General features: G+C 42.5%; 1 protein-coding gene across 1 annotated transcript; it reads right to left on the bottom strand.

Annotated features, from left to right (window-relative positions):
* Nucleotides 1-922: 922 nt before the first annotated feature.
* Nucleotides 923-23,882, bottom strand: LOC130858471 (solute carrier family 5 member 4-like). The gene is given in 14 exon segments (XM_057744935.1): nucleotides 923-1,156; nucleotides 2,579-2,685; nucleotides 2,688-2,746; nucleotides 5,538-5,690; nucleotides 7,387-7,596; nucleotides 8,946-8,974; nucleotides 10,680-10,900; nucleotides 13,528-13,608; nucleotides 15,161-15,266; nucleotides 16,914-17,018; nucleotides 18,244-18,303; nucleotides 21,207-21,311; nucleotides 22,981-23,052; nucleotides 23,748-23,882. Coding segments are annotated over 14 exon segments (1,677 nt in total).
* Nucleotides 23,883-24,333: the final 451 nt, after the last annotated feature.

Raw genomic sequence — 24,333 nt, 5'->3', positions numbered from 1 at the left:
TATTTTTGAGAAGTGATATTATTCAATACTATATTGTTCTGCAAGTTTTTTTTCCCCACTCAAGCATATCATGCACATTAAAAAACAAAACAAATAATAGAGCTCCTCAGGTTCTTGAACAGCTACATAACAGTCAATGTAGTGTTATTGTGTAACCATTCCACAAGCAATGGAAATTTGGACTGTCTCCATTCTTTTCTATTAGAAACCTTTTGCAGAGAAAAATCTTTATATATATAAATTTATAATATATATAAATTCATACTTGTACAAGTATTTCTACATAATAAATTCCTAAAAGTGGGGTTGTTGACTCATAGAGTATGAACATTTAAAAGTGGATAAATATTGCCCAATTGCTTTCTTACAAATTATAAAACTCATACACTCACCAACAGTTTTGGAGAGTGGGCATCTCCTCACCTCCTCACAAATACTGGAAATTATTCATATTAAATCTTCTGACCAATTTGAAAGATGCCAAAAAATGCATCTTCTTCTATTTTTCTTCTTCCTGCTGCCTGGTATCGTGTGCTTTTAAAAAACAAAATCTCTGTGCCCACATTCATGCTTATATTAAATTCTACTCACTCCCAAACAGGCCCAGCCCAGATGACAGCTCTGCTGTGAAGTCTTCCCCAGTATCTTAGGCAATACTAATTACTCTCTTCCTGGTATCCTCTAATGTAGGTATCGCTTTACCTCCCAACTGTATTGTGAAGTTTTTTGTAGATGAAGCCCATTTTATAATCCCTCTTTCTTAATTCATTGGTGCTCCACACATACTAGGTACAAATCGTTGTTTTGTGGAGTGGCTGAATGATAATATCTTAGGTTCCTTCTAGCTCTAGTGGTGCTGTGATTCCACTGTATGGGGCTTGGAGGCTTTAGAAGGCAAAGAATCCTTTTAAAATGAGCAGAACTATCCCTCGTTACTCACATGTACATCAGGAGTGGGTTTTGTTAACAGGGAAATTCCCAGGGTGACCAGTATGGAAACAAAAAAGAGAAAGAGGGCGAAGTACAGATAGTGCCCCCCGCAGATGACCTGGGGGCAGTGACTGGCAGCCAGGCAGCTCCCTGTTCCATAGGCAAACTCCACGATCAGACGAATGAGGCCAATCACAAATCCAGTAACTAGACCCCAGAAGGCACCCTAAGAAGAAACAAGAGTAAAATTACTGTACTTAGAAAAGATGAGACACTCATTCGAGTAAGTCGTAATTATCATTCAGTCTGCTTTCTCCACTGAGGGCCAACAAATGGCTAACCTTGACCACAAGGTTATCAAAGCAGGGAAAATCTGAAAATGCATGTGTTCCCGGTGGGCTGTCGCTGTCTGTGGTCCTGAAATATCATCCCACTGTTGGTTCTCCCACTCCAGGACGCAACTGCCTACACTGACCCAAACTGAAGTTTTCCTTGACTATGATTTCATATATATAGATTTTAAAACTTGTGATTTATTTTGGAGAGGAAACATAACTATGCCTTATGTTACACAATTTGAAGAGTTGATGTTACGTAGTTCAACAGCTCTATCAAGCTTTTGACAATTAAAAGCATTTTTTTTCTCTGAGATGGTGGGAGTAGAAATGTGTGTCCCTGTTCCCCTGGTCAAGATGTTATGTCTAGGGAAAACAGCATTGCATAGAAATTAAGAGGATGAGCTTTGGATGGAGGAAGACCTTAGTCTGAATCCCAAGATCCCACTTACTAATATTAAGTAACATATGGAAAGCACATATATAGTAACTTCTCTGCACGTGTTCCTCATCTGAAAATTATACGTATAAGGCTGATACCTGGGAACAAGTAAGGGATTAAATGTACCTAGGTCATAACAATCAATCAGTTATTCGCATCATAATATAAACATAACATAAGCATTGAATCTTTTTTATTTTAAAATTTATTTTATTGATTCATACAATTAATATGGAGGTTAATTCATATATTATATAGTATACTTTTATATAAATGAATATATGAAATTACATTGTTTTCAAATGTCATGGAATTTTAAATATTGAAATCTGTAACCCTTGTGGCTAATTTGACAATATCAATATAACAATATATTGCCTAGAGACATGCTCTGTAATATGAAAATATAAAATATTTTTATTTTAAATATTGAATCTTTATGAATATGGCAGATTTTCTTCTAAGTACTTCGTGTTTTAAAAATCTTTTCTAATCTTCATAGCAATCTTTTAAGGTAGGCACTGTGATTGCCTTAATTTTACAGAGAGTCAAGTGGTTTAATTAAGATCACAATGATATTAAGTGGTACAGCCAGGATTAGACCCTGGCAGTCTTACTCCAAAGCTCCTGTTCCTCAGCTCTGTGCTGAGGATGTATATACTATTCTGTAAGAAATACAAAGACTGTACTATGAGTGTAGACTATATATCAAGTCACTTTAGTGAGAATCAGGAATTATCCCTGACCACAATTGAAACTGAGGTAGGCCTTGAGTTGTACAAATAGGGTGGAAAGAATGCATTTTTCTACCAGTGAATGAAATAACTTTTTCTCTCTCTGACAGGGGAAAAGTTTCCCGATCTTCACTTGCCTGTTCATTGACTCTCTTACAGAAGATGGCAAACAGGAAGACAACTGCAATTGGTGGCCCAAGGTAGCTAGAAATGGATGCTATGTAATGGAACAGTTGTCCATTTGAGCAACCGGTACTAAGGGGACCCACACAGTGCTGATGACAATTAATAGAAGGATAAATAGGCTGGTGAGAAAACAAAAGGATTTAAATATTAAACAAAAGCCTTATTGGTCCTTCCACTATGTGTTAGTTCTGGAATTCATTCTGTGGCCATTCATGGATTTTCCAAATAAACTCAAGCTCCATGACCTCACATGAAGCCATACTATGCCTAGTGATTATCTGTCAGCAAAATTCTGATAAAGCGGTTGCTTGTCTATAATTAGTCATAATATCTTCAACTATGAGATTAAATATTCGAATGTCAGCAATTGATTAATCAGTACTGCAAGTTATGCAATTTATCAATTAAAAATACAACACACTATTTCTATTAAAAAGGAATTATTTGCATCATAAAGAAAGCAGACTCCCATTTTGGTCTTTTGTCCTAGCATGAGAGAAATTGTCAGTTTGCATAGGTTAGAGATGAAAACATCCTCTATCCCAGAATGCTGAGTGAATTGGCCAGAAATGCTAATTTGTGCATTTTACTATTTGAGTACTTTGACAGGTAGAAAAACTTGGTTAAAATATTGATAAACAGTAAAAACCTATTGGAGGCTCCTGGGGTCCAGCGATCACAACTGATTCACTTTCCTAAATTCCGCAATATTCTTATGCTTGTTTGCAAGGAAGCAAACAAAGATAATTTACTGGACTTTCTGTAAAAACTTATCACTACTCTGTGCTCCCCTGAAATAGAGAGCTGGGGTTCGGGAGAAGAGGGGTGCAAGCATTTGGGCAGGAGACTGAGGCACAAAACCTCTGCAACCTTGCAATGACTAAACGTGATAAGCCACAGGAAGTCTGAGCACAATGCCTAGAGCACTATAAGTATTCCGTAGATAACACCCACTCTCCTAGTAGTTACCATCACTGGAAAGCAAACCACATGCCTCCTTTACTCTCTTATCTTGGACTGATTTCACATGGGATGAAATCCAAAGTCTGGTTATGGCTTAAACGGCCCTGCATGACCTCACCTTACTTTACCTTTCTGACTGTGTTTCCTGTCTCTCCCAGCTGCTCCTCACGTGCCAACCTCACCCCTTGCAGTCCTCGCATACACCACACACGTGACTGTTGTAAGAATGCAGCACTTACTGTTCCGTCCACACAGAGCCATGGGACTCGCTCCCACACTTCCTTCAGGGTTGTGCTCATATGTTACCTCCTCAAGAGAGGACTTCCTGAGCATCTGTCTTAAGTAGCCACTGGCCTTTAATCCTGTTTTGCTTTTCTATCTAACACCTTTTGTTATCAGGTGTAGAATATGTTTATTAGTGGTTTACTTTCCCCAAAAAGGCATAAATCCCACAGAGCATGAAATTATTTTTCACATATATGTCCTTTTTTCATATTTGCATTCGGGGATTCAGTAGACATTTAATAAGAGAGAGAAAAAGAAAAACTCATTAATTTATCATTGAGACTTAAAGGGGACCAAGACCATATACCTCTTAGTGGACCACTGCATCTTGGGCCTGATGAATTCTAGTCCAACACTTCTTCTGCCACAAAAGCATAGATGGCTTATCTTTCTTCCTCTCCTTGTATCCAGTGTCAAGATCTGGACCAAGTGAGCCCTTGGAATCTTCCCCTGAAGTGCTTAACTTACTAAAGCAACTGTAACTGTATTCAACAATGCACAATCTTTTAATTAGGTGGTCAGTTTCTCTTCACACCCCATTTCTTTTAATTAATTAATTAATTAATTAATTTATTGGCTGTGTTGGGTCTTCGTTGCTGCACACGGGCTTTCTCTAGTTGTGGTGAACAGGGGCTACTCTTCGTTATGGTGCGTGGGCTCTTCATTGTGGTGGTTTCTCTTGATGTGGAGCACGGGCTCTAGGCATGTGGACTTCAGTAGCTGTGGCTCATGGACTCTAAAGCGCAGGCTCAATAGTTGTGGCACACAGGTTTAGTTGCTCCCCAGCATGTGGGATCTTCCTGGAGCAGGGATCAAACCTGTGTCCCCTGCATTGGCAGGTGGATTCTTAACCACTGAGCTACCTAGGAAGCCCCTACACCCCATTTCTTAATGAATGCAGTTGATAAACTCCCCTGTAGTAGTGTGTGCATGGTTTAGATGTACATGGAAACTTCCAGAGACAATGTATTAGTCTATCAGAGTAAGTTGGAAGTTTATACCCCATGAAAAACACTGATGGAATTTCATGAAGATGTGCTTGGGAGATGGTGTGAGGAGAGGAAGAAATAAGAAACAGTCAGAGGCATTTGAAAGTCTGGAAAAAACAAGTATTTCATTTAAAATATGGCCCCATGGGACTTCCTAGGTGGGGCAGTGGTAAGAATCCGCCTGCCGATGCAGGGGACATAGGTTCGATCCCTGCTCCAGGAAGATCCCACGTGCCATGGAGCAACTAAGCCCGTGTGCCACAACTACTGAGCCTGTGCTCTAGAGCCCATGACCCACAACTATTGAGCCCATGTGCCCCAATTACTGAAGCCTGTATTCCGCAACAAGAGAAGCCACCGCAATGAGAAGCCTGTGCACCACAATGAAGAGTAGCCCCTGCTCGCCACAACTAGAGAAAGCCCGTGTGCAGCAACAAAGACCCAACTCAGCCAATAAATAAAATCAATCAGTCAATAAATTTATTTAAAAAATATGGCCCCAAATTTTGTATCTAAAAAGATAAATTTGGATTAAATGTCCTCTAATGCCTCTTCCCCCCACTCTAGAGCTCTACAATTAGTTTCACTGAACCCAAAGAGGAGGAGGCTCTAGTTCATTTCTGTATCTGCCTTTTTCCAGAGAAATTTTAGGTATAAACCAGGAATGTCTCACTGTCCAGCTATAAGGAGCTCTTTCTCTGATGCCTGCTTCCTAATCTTGGTATAGGTGTCAGTGGTGAAGAGGGTGTTGGCACTGTTGAAGATGGAGGTCAGGGAGCTCCTGAGAGAGGCCAACATGACCGACAGCATCAGGCCTCACAGTCCTGGGGCCGGGAGAGGCTGCAGTCACTAGTTTGGAACTGGACACCATGATCTACGAGAGCCTTGCCAAACCAGAGTTGTTCGAAGATAAAGTGTCACCTGGAACATTCGCTGACTGGTGTTGAAATAATCCAGCATAGAATCCTAGTTATAAATATAAACTTAGAGATCATTTCAAAGAGAAGAAACAATATTCTACCATCTTTCTTCAGGAAGAAAGAACTCTTGGCGCCCTGAAGTTTAGGGAACTGGAGAGTGAAAAGCCTAGTAGGAGGTTCTGTTGAGGAAGTCTTTGGTGGGCAAAGCAGAGTTTTGAAATATTGTGGCAACTACCCTTCAGTTCCCTCTGCCTGTTAGTAATGCCCCGTAGACCTCCCGAATTGTCGAAGGGGGCGGATGGGTGATGTCGCTTGTGGGTGCTGCTCCCTCCCTCCTGACAATGCTCACGTGGGTCAGGGAGGAGAAAGGTCACAGAAGTGCTCGCCAACTTTTGATGGGTCTAAAGTACAAGGTTACCCGGTCACTACAGAGCTCCTTACCCTGCTCTGTTTTTGTTCACCACAGATCACCTTCCAGCATCCTAATAACTTACTTATTTCACATGTGTGGTTTGCTTTCTATCTCATGAAACTGGAATGTGAGTTTTAAGGGATAGGGGATTTCATGCCTACTTCACTGATGTTTTCTGAACACACAGCAGTGTCTGGCACATAGTAGGCACTCAATAAACAGTGGTGAGTTAAATAGATTGAGGTCTATTATTTGGGTATCACTGGTCTAAAGAAAGCAGGATGAATAGTTCACTTCTAGTCTTCTGAATTTATAAGTTTATTGTTATGAAACTCTTTTATTGATAAATCCATCATCTAAATGCTCCTGTTGGCTTTGAGGGATAGTCTTGAATCCAGAGGAGTAAGAATTCTTCTAATAGGAATTATATCTAGTTCATTTCTGTATTCCGCAGGCCAAGAACAGGACTGGCAGCCTATGGAATTGCTCAAGAGAGGTTTGATGAAGACAACTGAATTAATGGAAGTAAGTAACCCTTTCTTATGGCCCATCTATAGACCTGGCCTCTGAGGCGATCCCAGCACAAAGATTTCTTTCCAGCTTTATCAAGGTATGGTTGACAAATAACAATTGTATGTATTTAAGATGTACAAGGTGACGTGCAGTGGTTACCACAGTCAGGCTAATTCATATATCCATCACCTCAGATAGTTACCATATTCCTTTTTTGTGGCGATGATATTTGAGATCTAGTCTCTTAGCAAATTTCAAGTAAGTAATACTAGTTTCCATGCTGTACATTAGGTCTCCAGAACTTATTCATCTTATAACAGAAAGCTTGTACCCTTTGACCAACAACTTCCCATTACCCCCTCCCCCCTCCCCTCCAGCCCCTGGCAACCACCCTTCTACTCTCTGCTTCTAGGAGTTCGGCTTCTTTAGATTCCACATATAAGTGATGTCACGCAGTATTTGTCTTTAGGTCCTGGCTTATTTAACTCAGGGTAATGTCCTCCAGCTTCATCTATGTTGTTGCAGGCAGCAGGATTTCCTTTTAATGTTGAATATGGTTCCCTTATCTACACCCCTGTGTGTCTCTCTATCCATCCATCCATGCATCCATCCATCTATCTCTACCTAGCATCACATTTTCTTTATCCAGTCATCTGAGCATGGACATTTTCTTATTGTTGGGCATCAGTTCCATCACCAGCATTAGGTAAGCATAGTTAGAGCAGCCGACTTCAGTGCCACAGTGTTTCACACATTCAGAAGATATAACACAGGCCACCTTCTCTAAGGGGGGATTCAGATAAGTGGGTTCAGTGAGTGGGGCCCAAAGAGGTAAGATCTACAACCACTGGACATAGAGACAAGTCGTAAGATCATGGTTGAGAGGAATAACATTTGCTTGGATTTTTGGACAGAGGGCTGGAAGTGGATGGTTGGGGGGCCACACAAATTACAGGTGAGGAGAGGAGCCCTGTCAGCAGACAAACAGGTTCAGCCCCCAGATCTAAGAAGAATGTGAGGCCACTTATAGGAAGTAAGTCAGGGAGTCAGAGGCAAAATATAAATAATAAAGATGGTCCCACAAATAAATGGTGAAAGGATGCTTTCTTTGGCAGATATGTTGAGAAAATCAGCTTATTATATAAAGAAAATGGAAACTAACACTAACATCACGTGACTATTGATTCAAAGTACGTTAAAATTGTGAAATTGTGAGTTTGAGTTGACAGAGACTATGTAGGGAGAAGAAAACTTCAAAAAACAAAATGAAAACAAACTCATATGCTATAAAAAGGAGCATCCAGAAAACAAAAAATATCTTGGAAGTTGTAAATACAAAGGCAGAAAAACCGGAGGATAAAATTAAGAAAGTCTCCTAGAAAGTAGAACAAAAGACCTAGAGATGGACGATGGGGAGAAAAGGTAAAAACACTAGGGAACCAGCTGTGGAAGAGCAACGTCCAAAAATAGAAGGTCCCAAATAGAAGAAAACAAAATGGAAACCATCGAAGAAAGAACTCCCCCAAATTATTCAAGACATCTATTACCAGATCAAAGAGGTTCCCAGTAGCCCATTATAATGGACAAAAACAGATCCACACAAGGATTTCCCTGGTGGTCCAATGGTTAAGACTCCACCCTCCCAATGCAGGGGGCACAGTTTCGATCCCTGATTGGAGAACTAAGATCCCACATGACACAAGGCACAGCCAAAAAAAAAAAAAAAATCCACACACAATAGTACATTCTGGTGAAACTTCAAAACACTGAGGACAAAAGAAAGACATTTCCAGAGAGAAAAGCTGGTAGCACCCAAAAGATCAAGAATAACTTCAGCTGAGTAATATTCCATTGTGTATATGTGCCACATCTTCTTTATCCATTCATTTGTTGATGGGCATTTAGGTTGCTTCCATGTCCTGGCTATTGTAAATAGTGCTGCAATAAACATTATGGTACAAGTTTCTTTTGGGATTATGGTTTTCTTTGGGTATATGCCCAGTAGTGGGGTTACTGGATCATATGGTAGTTCTATTTGTAGTTTTTTAAGGAACCTCCAAATTGTTTTCCATAGTGGCTGTACCAACTTACAGTCCCACTCACATATACGGAATCTAAAGAATGGTACTGATGAACTCAGTGACAAGAACAAGGACGCAGATACAGAGAATGGACTGGAGAACTCAAGGTATGGGAGGGGGCGGGGGAGTGAAGGGGAAACTGAGACGAAGCGAGAGAGTAGCACAGACATGTATATACTACCAACTGTAAAATAGATAGTCAGTGGGAAGTTGTTGTATAACAAAGGGAGTCCAACTCGAGGATGGAAGATGCCTTAGAGGACTGGGGCGGGGAGGGTGGGGGGGACTCGAGGGGGGGGAGTCAAGGAAGGGAGGGAATACGGGGATATGTGTATAAAAACAGATGATTGAACTTGGTGTACCCCCCCCCGAAAAAAAAAAAAGAATAACTTCAGGCTTCTCACCAGTGATGGTGGAAGTCAAAATACAATGAATCTATGACTTTGGGAAGATTATTTCCAACCTATAAATGTGTACATAGCCAGAGGATCAATTTAGGGAGAGTTGGAGTGAAGATGTTTTCAAACATGAAAATTCACAATATCTCCTCCCTTTCTCAGAAATTACCTGGAGAATTCAATAACCCAGAAAGAAGGATTAAACAAAGAAAAACGATGGTGTGGAATACTGGAAATAGGAAATATAACCCAAGACTGAAGCAAAGGAAATCCCAAATACGGTAGCGAAGGGGGTTCTAGGTTAGGGTGGCGCCAAGCATGACAGTGTGTGAGAGGTGAAAGGCTCTGTGAGAAAACAAGGGAGACCTCATAGAATACCTGATGTGTTTGCAAGTCTTGAGAGGAGATTTAGGCAATTTGCTGGGGGTTTGTTATTGAATGAGTAGCAATCACCAAGAAAATTTTAAACAAAAAATTTAGAATTATTTATTTTAGGGAGAATAAAAAGCTAAAGAAAAATCAGAGAATTTCATGTAGCTCAGCCATGAGTTATACTTACATAGTCACAGAAATTTTAACATCGAATGCAGATCTTGCCAAAACTGTGGATTGGATCTATTCGGAAGATAGATGAACAGGAGGTGTGCCTGTGGGGAATGGAGTGTGGAAAGTTGAAAGAGTGAAACCCTCATCTCTCATTATGGGAAGCCAATAGAAAAAGCCTAAAACTGGAAAAAGAAGAGGGAGCAATACAGTGTTTATTTGAATCACCTGGGGGTCAGGTTTATGAGCAAATTCTGATTCAGTGGGTGGGGATACACCTAAGAGCACTCATTTCTAATGAGCTTCACAGTGATGACCGTGCCAGTTGTTCATGAACTACACACTGAGCACAAGGATTTTGTGAATAGGAATACAGATAAAAAAAACACAACTGAAGGATGTGAAGTTGTTTGCCTTTGAGAGACAAGAAATAGGGTAGAAAGTTGGGACACCAGACAACTATTTTTCATAACAAGCCTTGTAGAAGTGTTTGATGCACTTTATAAATTTATTTATTTATTTATTTATTTATTGGCTGCGTCGGGTCTTCTTTGCTGCACGGGGGCTTTCTCTAGTTGCGAAGAGCAGGAGCTGCTCTTGTTTGCGGTGTCCGGGCTCCTCAGTGTGGTGGCTTCTGTTGTTGCAGAGCACAGGCTCTAGGCGCGCAGGCTTTAGTAGTTGTGGCTTGCTGTCTCTAGAGCGCAAGCTCAGTAATTGTGGTGCACTGGCTTAGTTGTTCCGCGGCATGTGGGATCTTCCCAGCCCAGTGGTCGAACCCATGTCCCCCGCGTTGGCAGGCAGAGTCTTACCCACTGTGCCACCAGAGAAGCCTTGATGCACTTTAAATGATATGCATGTGTGTGTATGAAATAGAAACTAGATGTTTTTCTATGAGAAGAAAAAGAACATAAACATATTCATGTATCCCCTCTGCCCCCCCCCCTTCACCTGATCTGTGCACCAGTACCACACAGCTATGAAGGTCATTCCAAATATTGTTCCTGGCCATGGAATATCCCTAGTGGCAGCATCTCGGAACACATGGAAGGAGTCTCCCCGAGGAGTGTAGCACTTGGGGCTGATTGTCAGGTTGTCCCCTTCGACTATGGTTGGGATGGCATTCATGTACTTCTCTGTAAAACTCTCGTAGCCTCCGACTTTGGCAAAAGCTGAAAAGGCATTGGATAAGATGAAATGTTTCACAGAAACATCTAAGACACCTGGTGTTCATAATTATTCCTTTGTGGTGGAGGTACCCAAACACCTGCAATCAGCCTGGTCAATCCTCAGTGTCCTTCTCCCAAGACCATGTCTTTCTAGTACCTCTACTGGCATTGGCCATGCACTCAGATTTCCCTTCGCAAAGTACATAAAGCAAATCACCATTAACTTCTTATGGTGCTCTTGAAGGTTTGATTTAGTGTCTAGACTTGTGGTAAAAATGACACTGTTATCCAACAGATTCATGACCACCCGGGGCAGAAATGAACCTGATGATAAGCTAACAGAGTGAGCCTAACAGAATTAGCCACCAGAAAGCCACAACTCATCTGAAGAGAGACCAGAAGCCATGGTCTCTCTTCCCCATACAGAGCCTGGGTGGCCAGACCTTATGGACACTCTTGTTTTCTGAAGCAATACTGTATTCTATGTTACAATAAAAATTTGGAAGGATAAGGAGAAGACATTGGAGATAGCAGATTATGTGTGGTGAGGGGTAATAGCGAAACTAAGCCCACTGGGGAGGGGGGTCTAGAAAAGCTAGTCAGGAGTGGAAAAGAGCTATAATGGATGGAAACCCTAGAAAGATGAGCCCAGACATCTGGGATAACCTATATAGGTTCAAATGACACAAAATTCATCAGAGTAAGTTTTAGAGTGGTCGACATCACAACTCTACATTTGTAGAGTTGAGGTTGACAGTTGACTGCTTCATTAGTTATTTAATTTAGCACTAACATGTTTGTGCGTGCCAAACATTGTGCTGGGATTATGTGCAAAATGAAAGTGCAAGGCAGAAACTCAACCTAGTGGAGGATACAGACAATATAAGGAAGTTGTTCTGGTAGGGAAATATGGTTTGTAACAAAAATACATGGAGGACCTAGGAGATGAGAAAGTCCTCCCATAAGGACAGGAGAAGTGAATCTTAGAGAGGCTGATGCCAGTGTGTGCATCGCTGAGGCCAGAAACCAAAGAACTATGAATAAGAATGACAGACGTTCTGGCCAAGCAGAAAGTTCACAGGAAATTGGTACTGGCAGTTGCTTCTGGAGGAGCACTGTGTAATAGAACTTTCTGCAATGATGAAACTGTTCTGTATCTGTGCTGTCCAATATGGCAGCCACTAGCCATATATTGAGTGCTTGCAATATGGCTAGGCAAATGAGAAACTGAATTTTTAATTTTAATTAATTTAAATTTAAATAGCCACACGTGGCTTATGGCATCCATATTCTGTCAAAGTCATCAACTATCACTGTAGATTTGTTGTCTTTGTGGTTCTATCAGTTTTTGCCTCATGCATCTTCTGTGATGAGGTACCTGCATGTTCGGAAATGTTGCATTCGGTGCAGCTGGAGTGGGTGTTGGAGCAGGGTGGCTGCTGGACGGGGAAGGATGAAAGGGCATTTGTTTCTCCCTATATCCTTTTTACTGTGTGCATGGATTTCCTATGCAAAGAAAAAGAAAAGCTGTAATAGAAGAGAACAAAAATTAGTAAATTAGATTCATCAATAGTACTTGCTGGCATGACTTAAAAGAATGAATAACTGGGACTTCCCTGGTGGCACAGTGGATAAGAATCCCCCTGCCAATGCAGGGGACACGGGTTCAATCCCTGGTCCGGGAAGATACCACATGCTGTGGAGCAACTAAGCCCACGCACCTCAGCGGCTGAGCCTGTGCTTTAGGGCCCTTGCTCCACAACAAGAGAAGCCACCACGATGAGAAGCCCGCGCACCACAGGGAGTAGCCCCTGTCCATTCACCACAACTAGAGAAAGCCCTCGTGCAGCAACAAAGACCCAATGCAGCCAATAAATAAATAAATTTAGAAAAAGAATGTTTCTGTTAAAAAAAAAGAATGAATAACTGATGATACTAATAAGTGAGAGTCATAAAGGAAAATCCAACCTATGTTTGTTATGCATAATAATAGAATAAGTATTAAATAAGTAAACAGCCATAATGAATTAATATTAAGTTATTGAAAATTTTCCTAATATTTAATCCTTCATTTAATGAGTCTATGTAAATGAAAGGTATCTGTGCATTGAAACCAATGCATCAGTATTTTCATAAAATTGTCAACTCAATGGTACTAATTTTGTCCATTCCAAACACAAAGATATTAAGATTAAACAAAATAATTTATCTAAACAATAATTTCTTTTTTATTTTTTTATTTTTTTATTTTTTTTATTTTTTTGGGGGTACACCAGGTTCAATCATCTGTTTTTATACACATATCCCCATATTCCCTCCCTTCCTTGACTCCCCCCCCCCAAGTCCCCCCCACCCTCCCCACCCCAGTCCTCTAAGGCATCTTCCATCCTCGAGTTGGGCTCCCTTTAAACAATAATTTCTTAAAGGAGGTAAAGTTCTCCATCACTTCCTCATGCTGAGTTAGTACAGTAAGAAAGAAGTTGGGCAGACATTTTGATGATGTGAATTATATAAATGATTGGAAAATGTGACAGATAGAACTGGGAAACAGTGGCCAAGAGCAGTCACACTGAACAGAAGCAAGTCCCATGATTTCCAACCCCAGGGCGTTGCTCACTGTTACCACTTACCAAACCCCATGAAAATAAAAGAACCTATCAGCATGATGATCGTTTGGAGGGTGTCTGTGTAAATAACCGAGGCCAAGCCCTCTGTGGAGAGAAAGAAAAGAACCAGGACCTTTTATTCATGTGTCATTATTTATCTGCTGTCACCTCTGAGTTCTCCTCCACCCAAACCCTAGAAATAACTCAACAAAAAACATATCAAAAACTTGTGGATGGGCCACAAGCTCCCCTTGGCATCATTATCTCCTTAGTAGTTATGTCTCTCATTGATTCTCCTGTCTTCCTTGCCTTTTATTTTATTTTTGTTTTTTGGCTGCATTGGGTTTTCGTTGCTGTGCACAGGCTTTCTCTAGTTGTGGAGAGCCGGGGCTACTCTTCGTTGTGGTGCATGGGCTTCTCAGTGCGGTGGCTTCTCTTGTTGTAGAGCACAGGCTCTAGGCGCGCGGGCTTCAGTAGTTGCAGCACGTGGGCTTCAGTAGTTGTGGCTCACAGGCTCTAAAGCACAGGCTCAATAGTTGTGGCACACAGGCTTAGTTGCTCCTCAGCATATGGGATCTTCCCAGACCAAAGATTGAACCCGTGTCCCCTGTATTGGCAGGCAGATTCTTAACCACTGTGCCTCCAGGGAAGTCTCACCCTTGCTTTGCCTTGACTCAGTTTCTATGAATTATAGTGGAATTCCATCTTTGTGTGAGTTTTGAGTATTAAATAGGGGAAAAGACAAAGTTTTCATACTGTGAAAGTTTCCCTTAATGATCCCTCAGTTCACTCCATTTAGCACAGCACACATGCTCCCAAAAAACTGGGCAAAACCATTTTTGCTCTGGTGTTGGAATATATCATTGTACACTGGTCGAGAACTAGATGTGGGTGTTGACTTGTGTTTTGCTGCAGTGTTGTTCAAACAGCAAAAACTTCTCTTTCAACTCTAGGCTCACAGAGTCTCAGTCAACAAGATATTTCCTTTATGAGAGGGTCATGGGGAAATAAGATGGATACTGAATATAGGAGATTTATGCCCTTATCTCTCACTTATTCTGAAACATGTGCTCAGTGCTTAAAAATGCCTTCAGGACTATATTATTCCAGCTTTACTTTTTCTTTATTTTTCCAACTGAGCTGGTATAGTTTAATTTTCATAAATTAGTATGCGTGAGGCACTTCACCAATGTACCTGGTTCATGAAAGCCTGCATGAACTATTACCACACACCTCCTCCCACAACCAACCCACTGCTCCAACTTTCCTTTCCTGATTCTGTGTCCTGGCATCGTGTGTTCATTTGGGCCCTGCCTTGGATTCACCAGTCTCAGGTCTAAGCTACTCTTTTATCCTGACCTCCCATGTGTAAGATATGCTGGCTTCCAAATGCCAATCTAGGTACCAAACACATAGCTATGCCAAGTCACCATTTCCCCATCCCATCCACCACATCATTAGGTGCTTACACTTAATACTGACGATTCTGCTTTCTTTGCTTTAGTTATGTTTCTGGGTCTGTGCTTGAATCTCACAATGGAAATAAAAGTATATCCTTACATGGCAGTGACAAGGCTAACACCAAGGATGCTAACAGCAGGTTGGAGTGAGATCAGCCAAAGACAGCGTAACTGAGCTAAACATGCAATGGACTCACCAGTGACTGTGTAAATAGCTGTGATCGCCAAGAGGATGAAGATTGCCAGGTGAAGGTCCAATCCCAAGGCCGGCTTGATGAATATGGCTCCAGAAAATATGTCTGACTAAAGAGGGGACAGTCAGGATGGAAAAGAAACATGCGCTGCATTGCTTAGCTCTTCACTGATGACTTCCCACGAATACTTACTATAGTATACATGTCATCTCTACAATCCAATTAGGAACCCCTTAGAAGCTAGACCCCATCCTCAGAGGATCAATTACTGGACTGACCATCGAGAGGAAAGATGAGTGAGTGAAGAGAAGGTGAGAAATATCTGCATTGTAGCTTGTGTCGACTACTCTTTCATGCTGGCCAGCAGAAAAGCAACAATAAAGACTAGAGGAGTAGACAGAGGAGATACAGAATAGGGGAATGGGTATTGTCAGGAAGGAAGATACTTGAGCATGCTTGGGGTAGCGGAAAGTAGGAGGTAAAATATGATGGGAGGAGGGTAATTATTGAAGCAAATAGCCAGAGACATTGAGAAGAGATGGGATCAAGAGATGCAGAGGTAGGGACATCCCTGGTGGTGCAGTGGTGAAAAATCTGCCTTCCAATGCAGGGGATGTGGGTTCGCTCCCTAAGATCCCATATGCCATGGGGCAACTAAGCCACCAATGATGACGACCTCCAATGCCACCCAGCACCGACTACCACCCCTTTCCTGGGTGTCCACAGCATATTTCTTGTATGTCCACACACTCTAGTCCAGCTCTTAGTTTAATATATTTGCATATATTGTCATAAAGTGCTATTTCATTTGTAAAATTTTTATACCTTTAACCGAGTGGTGAACTCCTAGTGAACCAGAATCTTGTTCCTCATTACATGGAGCTCCACAATTTGTCATAAGTGCTGGGAAATGCCCATGTTGTGTTAGGAAGGCTCATGCCATCTACTCTAAGCAGCTGGTTTACTTCCAGTCATGGCTTAGCTCAACCCAGGGGCAATAAAGAGGGAGAGCTTCTGCTCTCATGAACTGCCTAGACCATAACTTTGCAGGAGATTACTTTCTCGGTCGCTAATACACGAGGAGCTTTTTCTACAGATACTGCTGAATCTTCAGATTCCTTTCTTCTTTCCTCAATGATTATCTCCAAGGGATTTAGCTGTTAAAAAAAACTTTAGGATTCTTTTAACACTTATTTGTGACTTTGTTTTGTAGAGACGATCTCAGAGAAAATAGGGTACATTTAAATAAGGTCATTGTAATAATACAAAACATTTTCCTTCAGGTCTGCATGTCAGATAATCAAGCTGAAAAGGAAAAGGTAAACCTAGAGTGGCTTTTACAAAGAGAATAAAGAGGTTATTGTGCAGGGGGGAGGCAAGGGGCTAGAGAATCCTTCTCATTTCTACCATTAAATAGCTGTGCTACCACTAAATAGCTGTGCTACCACTAAATAGATGTGCTACTTGAATGAGACATTCTGTTCTTTCTGTACATCCATTTCCTTTCATAGCCTTAATGAAAGGATGGGTTTACACTCTGGAGCCTCTCATGACTTGTAAATCTTTTTCTCTACGAGTGCAGGGTCTCTGAAGTTCCTTTTTCTTTTTCTTTCTTTCTTTTTTTTTTTTTTTGCATAAAATCTTGGTAGAGAGACCCCAGGTAGTTTTAAAATATCCATACAGCTTGACCTTTAAAGGCTCTCTGATCTTAGCACTCCCTCATGGAGCTAAAATACCAGGAGGGCACTGAACTCACTGAGATTCTCAAAGCCACACAGATGAACAGGGAGAGGACAAAGAGGTAGATCTGGAGTCGCTTCCCACCAAACCGCTTCCTCAGATATTCCGGCATGGTCATCACCTGCAGAGACAGACATCAGCAGGGACTCACCTTCCCAGTCCGGAGCATTCAGATCATACAGCACTTATTAAACATGTAACTGTGTGTGGCACCTTGAGAAGACACAAGTCAGAAAGGCACAGCCCCTTGGGAAGGCAGCAAGGCTGGAATGGACACAGGCGTGGGAATCAGCCCATCTTGGGATCTGTTCCCAGATCCGACATTTCCTGGAAGTGTGACCCTTGGCAAGTGACAATCTCTCTGAACCTCTGTTTTTTTTCACTGGTAAAGTGAGGCTCTAATGTGAGGGTGGATGTCAAATACCTACCATAACACCAAATGCAGGGTAGACACTCATGAATAATTTTTATTATTTTCTGCAATAATGTTGCAGTCTAGTAAAAACAATATAAATTAGGGTTATCATTACCAAAATATGAGATCAGCTATGGGATCAGCTTAAAAGGGACATTTTTCTGGTTCCTTCACCGCAGATTGAGCTCATGATTTCATCTCTCCCAGTATAAAAAAAATGCCAAATAAACATTTATATAATATTATCAAAAACAAGAAGGGGAACTCTTGGGGCTCAGAAACTGTGCAGAGCCCCCTCAAAGATGGTAAGCTATGTCCAAGAACACATGCATGAGTTCTGTGGTGTGGACTCTTGCACCAAAGAGAGCAGAGCTTGTTCAAGCCTGGAACTAGAAAGGATTCAGGAAGAGCAAAGGGGGAATATATGCTGACCTGCAGAGGTAGTAGACGAGAAAGCTTGCCCCCTGGGTGCCCTCATCCCAGGAATTATCCCAGGATATAGGACCCTTCAGCCTGCACACCCACTGCAGAAGGAATAAGTGTGGAAGCTAGGCTCAGGGAGGCAGAGCGGCGCCCCAGTTGGTTGGCAACACCCAGGTTGAAGGGGAGCCACCAGAGCATGACACTTCCTACCCCTCATTAAAAAAAAAATGACCTTACAACTGTCGGAAAGGCAAACACTAGAATAAAGGAAAATACCAGGTGTTGGTGAGAGTGTGGGGAGAATGGGAACCCTACAACAGTGATCAGCAAAAGGACAGCAATTGCAGCCGTTTTCAAGAGAAATTGGCAGCACTTAGTTGTTTATGTAAATGTGAGCCCAGAAATCCTGGGACGAATGATATTACTTAGGTTTCGTGACTGAGCAGAAAGAATGAGTGAGTAAACGAATGTCTGACAGATGCGCCAGAGAACACCTGTGGATACTCACCCCTGCCTTGATATATATGGGGACAAAGAACCACCCTAGAACCAACAACAGCAGCAAGGCCTACAAGAAACCAAGAACAGAGTGTGAAGTTAGAGAGGCTTGGCTTGTGGGCCTTTTCCCTTCACAACCTCTGAGTCTGAAAATAAAATGTTTGCTGGGATCCTGTCCCACTCAACCAATTATGATCCCAAGACAGCTGTGGGTCCCTATCTTCTGTTTCCCTGATTCAGAGGTCACCATTTCCTGAGGCTTAGAATGTGACGAAAGGTATGTGGTGGAAAATGGACAGGCAGGAAGAGATCTGAGCCTCGCTGGACCACTGGAAGTTCATACAATTGTTGCCAAAAGGAATTATTCTTGAATGTCAGGAATTGTATAGAGTGACAAAACAATGAAAAAGAAAGTTAGAGATAGAGGAATATTCCCAGTGTGTCCCCCCCCCCCCAATCTTGCCATATATAATAATGATAATGGTATAATCGTACATGAATATTTATGTCTACACAGTCTTCACTTATATCACTCATGCTGTTCTCACAACACCAGGTGAGGCAGAGGTGATAAACACAGTTATTTCAGTTTTATGGAGGGGTAACTGGAGCCTCACAGAGATTAAGGAAGCCCAAGATCACAGGCTAAAAGAGCCTCAGCAAACTGATAATCGCTGGGGCCATAGGGCATTTGTCCATACTTCTGGAGGCTGGCTCCCTTCTGAAGTCCATGGCACTATCAAAACAAAAGCTAGACCATAGGGCATGTGAGGAGGCTGGGTCCATTCTGGAGTCTCTGATACTACTAAAGTAAAACTAGGGACAAAATCTTCAACAAGGAAGGAGCACAGTTATTTGTGCTGATGCAAGGTCACTTTCTGAGTCTATCCAGGAATGGTGTGTTTACAGTTTTGCTCTAATCCAACTTTCTTCCACGTAGGCATCTCCCTCTGACTCATAGGCGTATACATGCACATGCAAACACTAGAAAGGATAAGAGACTAGAACTGAAAAAAACTCAGTCAGCTCAAGAGATATTTGTAGCATGTGCCCAGTCAAATGCTGGATGATGGGGTGGTGTGAGTGAGATGAGAGGAGACGGTCTCTTGTCCTTAAAGGATCAGGATCTATTTAAGAAGACACAACTTCTACTGGTGAGATAGCAGTAGAACAGTTAGGAACTCAACCACCAAGTTTTAAAGATTCGATCTACTACCTCTAAATCATTCACTCCTTACTATGCTATCACTTCCTTGGTCAATTTCTGCCCATCCATCTGGCATCAGCCCCAGGAATCTCCCTGGACACGTGCCAAGATGCCCCTTCTGTGTGAGATCTCTCAAAACTCCATGCATTCTTCTCTACTTGTACTTTCTACACTGCAGTGAATGTTTATCTGTCTCTCCCACTGGGATGTGAGCTTCTCAAAAGAAGGAATCATTACTTTTACATTTTTAAATTTCCTGCATCTAATTCAGAACTGGGTATATAGTGTAATAGCTCAGGGAGGAGAGATTGAAATGAGAGATTAAAGGATGTGGGAATTCCCTGGCAGTCCAATGGTTAAGACTCTGCGCTTTCAATGCAGGGGCACAGGTTCAATGTCTGATCAGGGAACTAAAATCCCACAAGCCTCAGGGCCTAAGTAAATAAATAAATAAAGTTGATTAAAAATATGATCAAACCATAATCCAAAAAGAAACATGTATCATAATGTTCATTGCAGCGCTATTTACAATTGCCAGGACATGGAAACAACCTAAATGCCCATCAACAGATGAGTGGATAAAGAAGATATGGCACATATATACAATGGAATATTACTCAGTCATAAAAAGGAATGAAATGGAGCTATATGTAATGAGGTGGATAGACTTAGAGTCTGTGATACAGAGTGAAGTAAGCCAGAAATAGAAAAACAAATACCATATGCTAACTCATATATACGGAATCTAAAAAAATGGTACTGATGAACCCAGTGACAGGGCAAGAATAAGGATGCAGATGCAGGGAATGGACTGGAGGACATGGGGTTGGAGGGGCGGGCGGCGAAGGAGAAGCTGGGACGAAATGAGAGAGTAGCATAGACATATATACACTACCAATTGTAAAATAAATAGCTAGTGGGAAGTTGCTGTATAACACAGGGAGATCAACTCAATGATTGGTGATGCCTTAGAGGGCCAGGACAGGGAAGGTGGGAGGGAGTCGCGGGAGGGAAGGGATATGGGGATATATGTATAAATACAGTTGATTCACTGTGGTGTACCTCAAAAGCTGGTACAAAAGTGTAAAGCAATTATATTCCAATAAAGAATTAAAAAAAAATGATCAAGGAGATCAAGTGAAAGTGGGGGTTAAATGATATAGAAATGACATTCTTGGTGGGAATAATTGCTTTAGTGAAATCTGAGAGGTGGGGAATGATGTGACTGGAATGGCCTAGGCAGAATGGGCCACACAGGAAAGGCCCGGAGGTTCAATCAAGGGGTGGGTTAAGAGAAGGAGAAAAAAAAAATCAAACCAAAGAGGATGGGACTGCCCTGGTGGCGCAGTGGTTAAGAATCTGCCTGCCAATGCAGGGGATACAGTTTTGATCCCTGGTCCAGAAAGATCCCACATGCCAAGGAGCAACTAAGCCCATGCGCCACAACTACTGAGCCTGCGTGCTACAACTACTGAAGCCCATGCACCTAGAGCCCATGCTCCACAACAAGTGAAGCTACCACAATGAGAACCTGCGCACCACAACGAAGAGTAGCCCCCACTCGCCGCAACTACAGAAACCCCGCGCCCAGCAACAAAGACCCAATGTAGCCAATAAATAAATAAATTAAAAAAAAAAACAACTATCTTTAAAAAAAACCAAGAAACAAAAAGCAAAAAACCAAAGAGGAGTTTGCCCTATACAGACTCCCAGACAAGCACACCTAGAGTCTTGATTTAAAGGAAAAAACCTATGATGTTACTTACATTCCATTCAAATGCTGAAATGGCAATTCTGGAAGCCTCTCCTGTACCCACCAGCCCCACGAGGTGGCCACTGCCGATGTTACTGGTGAAAAGTGAGACGCCCATCTGGAATCCAAGAGAACAGATTAGGATCAGCGTTAAAAGTCCCAAATCAGACTTCTTGAAAGCAGTTAAATGTTGAGATGTTTTCATCACTTCTCCTTAGGGCAGGAGTTGGCAAGCTACAGCTCATGGCCTAAATCTTGCCAGTCACCAGTTTTTGCATGGTTGGTAGATGAGAATGTTTTCATATTTTTGAATGGTTTTTAAAAATCTTAAGAAGAATGATATTTTGGGATGTGTGAAATTATATGAAATTCAAGTCTCAGTGTCCATAGATAGTTTTATTGGAATATAGCCACACTCATTGGTTTCACATACTAAGGCTGCTTCTGCGCTAAAACAGTAATTGTGTAGTTGCAACAGACTGTATGGCCCATAAACTCTAAAATGCTTATAATTTAGCATGTTATGGAAAAGTTTTCTGACCCCCTTCTTAGAGGAACATTAATCTATTTACTTGGATACTCTGAATTGAGCTTGTCCTTGGCCAAGAACTGCCAGACCTCCTGTTGGACACTTCAGTCAGCCTCAAGGACTCCAAAGCTGGGTAGGAGGGAATTCCTCTCCACTCTCCTGACCCTAAGGACCCTCTTCGCATCCACCTTCCTTTCTGTCACGTTGTCTACTGTTCTTAATTCTCAGTTATCAAGAGAGATCTCCTGAATGAGCACGGATGAGCGCTAGTCCTGCCGGAAGTGAATTGAAGTGCGGGACCCCTGCAGTGCTCTTTCTGCTGTTTTCACCTCTTCAGCCCTCTGTAAGATCACCTTCTCTCTTCAGGCATATGGGGACAGGGGATGGGATCGAGCTTGTTTGTGGCTGTGGGATTGGTTGAGCCTTGAATGTTTCATAAAAACAGTCCTAAGAAGGCATTGTCTGATTGGACTCCCTGATAAATACCCATTTCAAGCTTGCAGTTGGTCTGCTTTAGTCGCCTGGCCAGGTCATTTCCTACTTTCCCACCTACCTTCATACCACTTAGTCAGCAGATCTGTGAAGGAAGCATGTGCTGAGCACCCACTGTATACCCATGTACCCAACCCACTGATGACGCTATATGGGTTCAGAGAAGAAGATGCACCCTCTGCTGCAATGACACTCTTGCCAAGGAAGCCAGACATCCAAACACGGCAAGGAAGACACCATCTGGGTAAGAATCGCAGGGGCGTCAGCGTTCGACCATCACAGGGAACACACATCCGCCATCATAGCTGCATAGAACAGAGGACTAGACATGCAGGTGGTTGTGTAGGGGGAGGGTTCTCGGAGAAAGCAGGGTTTGAGCTGGGTATTGAAGGAGGGAAGCATAGGGGGGATGCTCATCCAAACAAGAGGGGCAGCAGCGTTAGCTCAGGACGGGGACCAAGGAAGGAACGTGCTGGTGATCGGAAGGAGCCAAGACCGGAGATTTTTGATGAGGACCAGGGTTAAAGCAGGGCCGAACTGGCTCTTCCCCAAAGCCATACTGCATCTGCTCTCATAATTGGTGATGTACGATCGTTTACTGGAACAACAGGGCAGAGCTCTGAGGTCAGGGGTTTAGGAAAAGAGACACACCAGCAAGTAGGCAACCAATGCACCTCAGAAGGGATCAGCATTCCCCATGTTTTCTTGATCTGCCCTTAAACACACACATTGGAAATTTATCTCCAGGAAGCTCTGACCCACTCACCGGCCACCAGGTCACCTCTCGACCAGCCGGGAAGAAGCCTCCAACAGTGCCCCAGTTAGTCCTCAGCGTCGCCTGAGCAGAAGGGAAGACATGTAAGGGTCAAACCACAGCAGGTGCCCCTGAGACGCCCCAGATGCTCTGGCCAGTGTGCTGACGGAACTGACCTTTTCCAGCACTCCTACAGAGAAACATCATCCTGGAAACTGTGATTTAGCACCAATTTTTAAAGGACCTCAAAATCACAGCTTCACAGAAACCAAGGAACTGTAAGAAGTCATATTCCTCAACTTCTCTCCTCATTGCTTTGTTTATTTTCGTTGAGGAAAACAATGTGAGGGATTGCTAAAGCTGTGCTTGGAAGAAAATTTGCAGCCTCCAGCTCATGACTTAAAAGAAAGAATGAACGTAAATGAATTAAGCATCCAACTCAACTAAGTTAGAAAGTGAGCAAAGAAAAATAAAATAAATGAGGTAACAAAACAACATCTTTATTCATTCTGCCATGTGCTGGAGGTGCCAAACAGAATAAGACTGAAGTCCCACTGCTGGCCCCGTTCACACGATGGGGTTGTTCGAAGAATAAATTAGCCCAGTGCAAGCATTATTGATGTCACATCTGAGAAAATGACTGTGAAAGAAGGACAATGAAATGTGTGACAGCTGGTAATGTCCTCTCAGCTTCATCACATCACAGTTTTCCCTCCCTGAGACATTTTGCCCCCCAAGACTTGTGCCCACCCTGAACACCCAACTAAGCTCCTACATACCCACAGCCCGACAGCCATCACCACCATGAAATAGATGACAATGATAGAGATGTTGGCAGCATTTTGGATGCGCTCTGATATCTCAGGAGGGCCTGGGGTCTCAGTCACGGTACTGGGGCTTAACGTGCTGGCCATGACTGTAGGCACTGCTTTTCCCAACCCAGGGATGGACTTTTTCCTACATGAGCTCTGGGTTAATGACCAGCTTCGAGCAGGTGGGGAGCATTATCGGAGGCCAGAAGGACCTTTAAACCTCTTTTCTGAAGCTCTGAGGCCCTGGACCTCCAGCAGTCATGTTGGACCAGGTGGCGTGTGAGAAGGTGTGGCGAGAGATGAGAAATGGGGTGAAAATTGGAGGTGGAGAGTAGTGTGTTCACTGAGTGGAAAGACAAGGCCTTTAAGAAGATTTGACCAGGCTGAGTGAGGATTAGGGAGAGATGAATCGGACAGAGAAGGAGGAAGGAAAGAGGTGAAGGGTCCAGAAAAGTCAGGAGGATAGGGAGTGAGGGTCCCTTACAGAGCAGATAAGATTTCTGACCAAGGAATTATATCCCCTGAAAGGAGAGTAATTTTGCTTTTCCTAGGT

This window comes from Hippopotamus amphibius, chromosome 8, assembly GCF_030028045.1.
Source record: "Hippopotamus amphibius kiboko isolate mHipAmp2 chromosome 8, mHipAmp2.hap2, whole genome shotgun sequence".
Classification (NCBI taxonomy): domain Eukaryota; kingdom Metazoa; phylum Chordata; class Mammalia; order Artiodactyla; family Hippopotamidae; genus Hippopotamus; species Hippopotamus amphibius.
The sequence above is the reverse complement of the archived record's forward strand: the minus strand, read 5'-3'. Positions and strand labels throughout refer to the sequence as shown.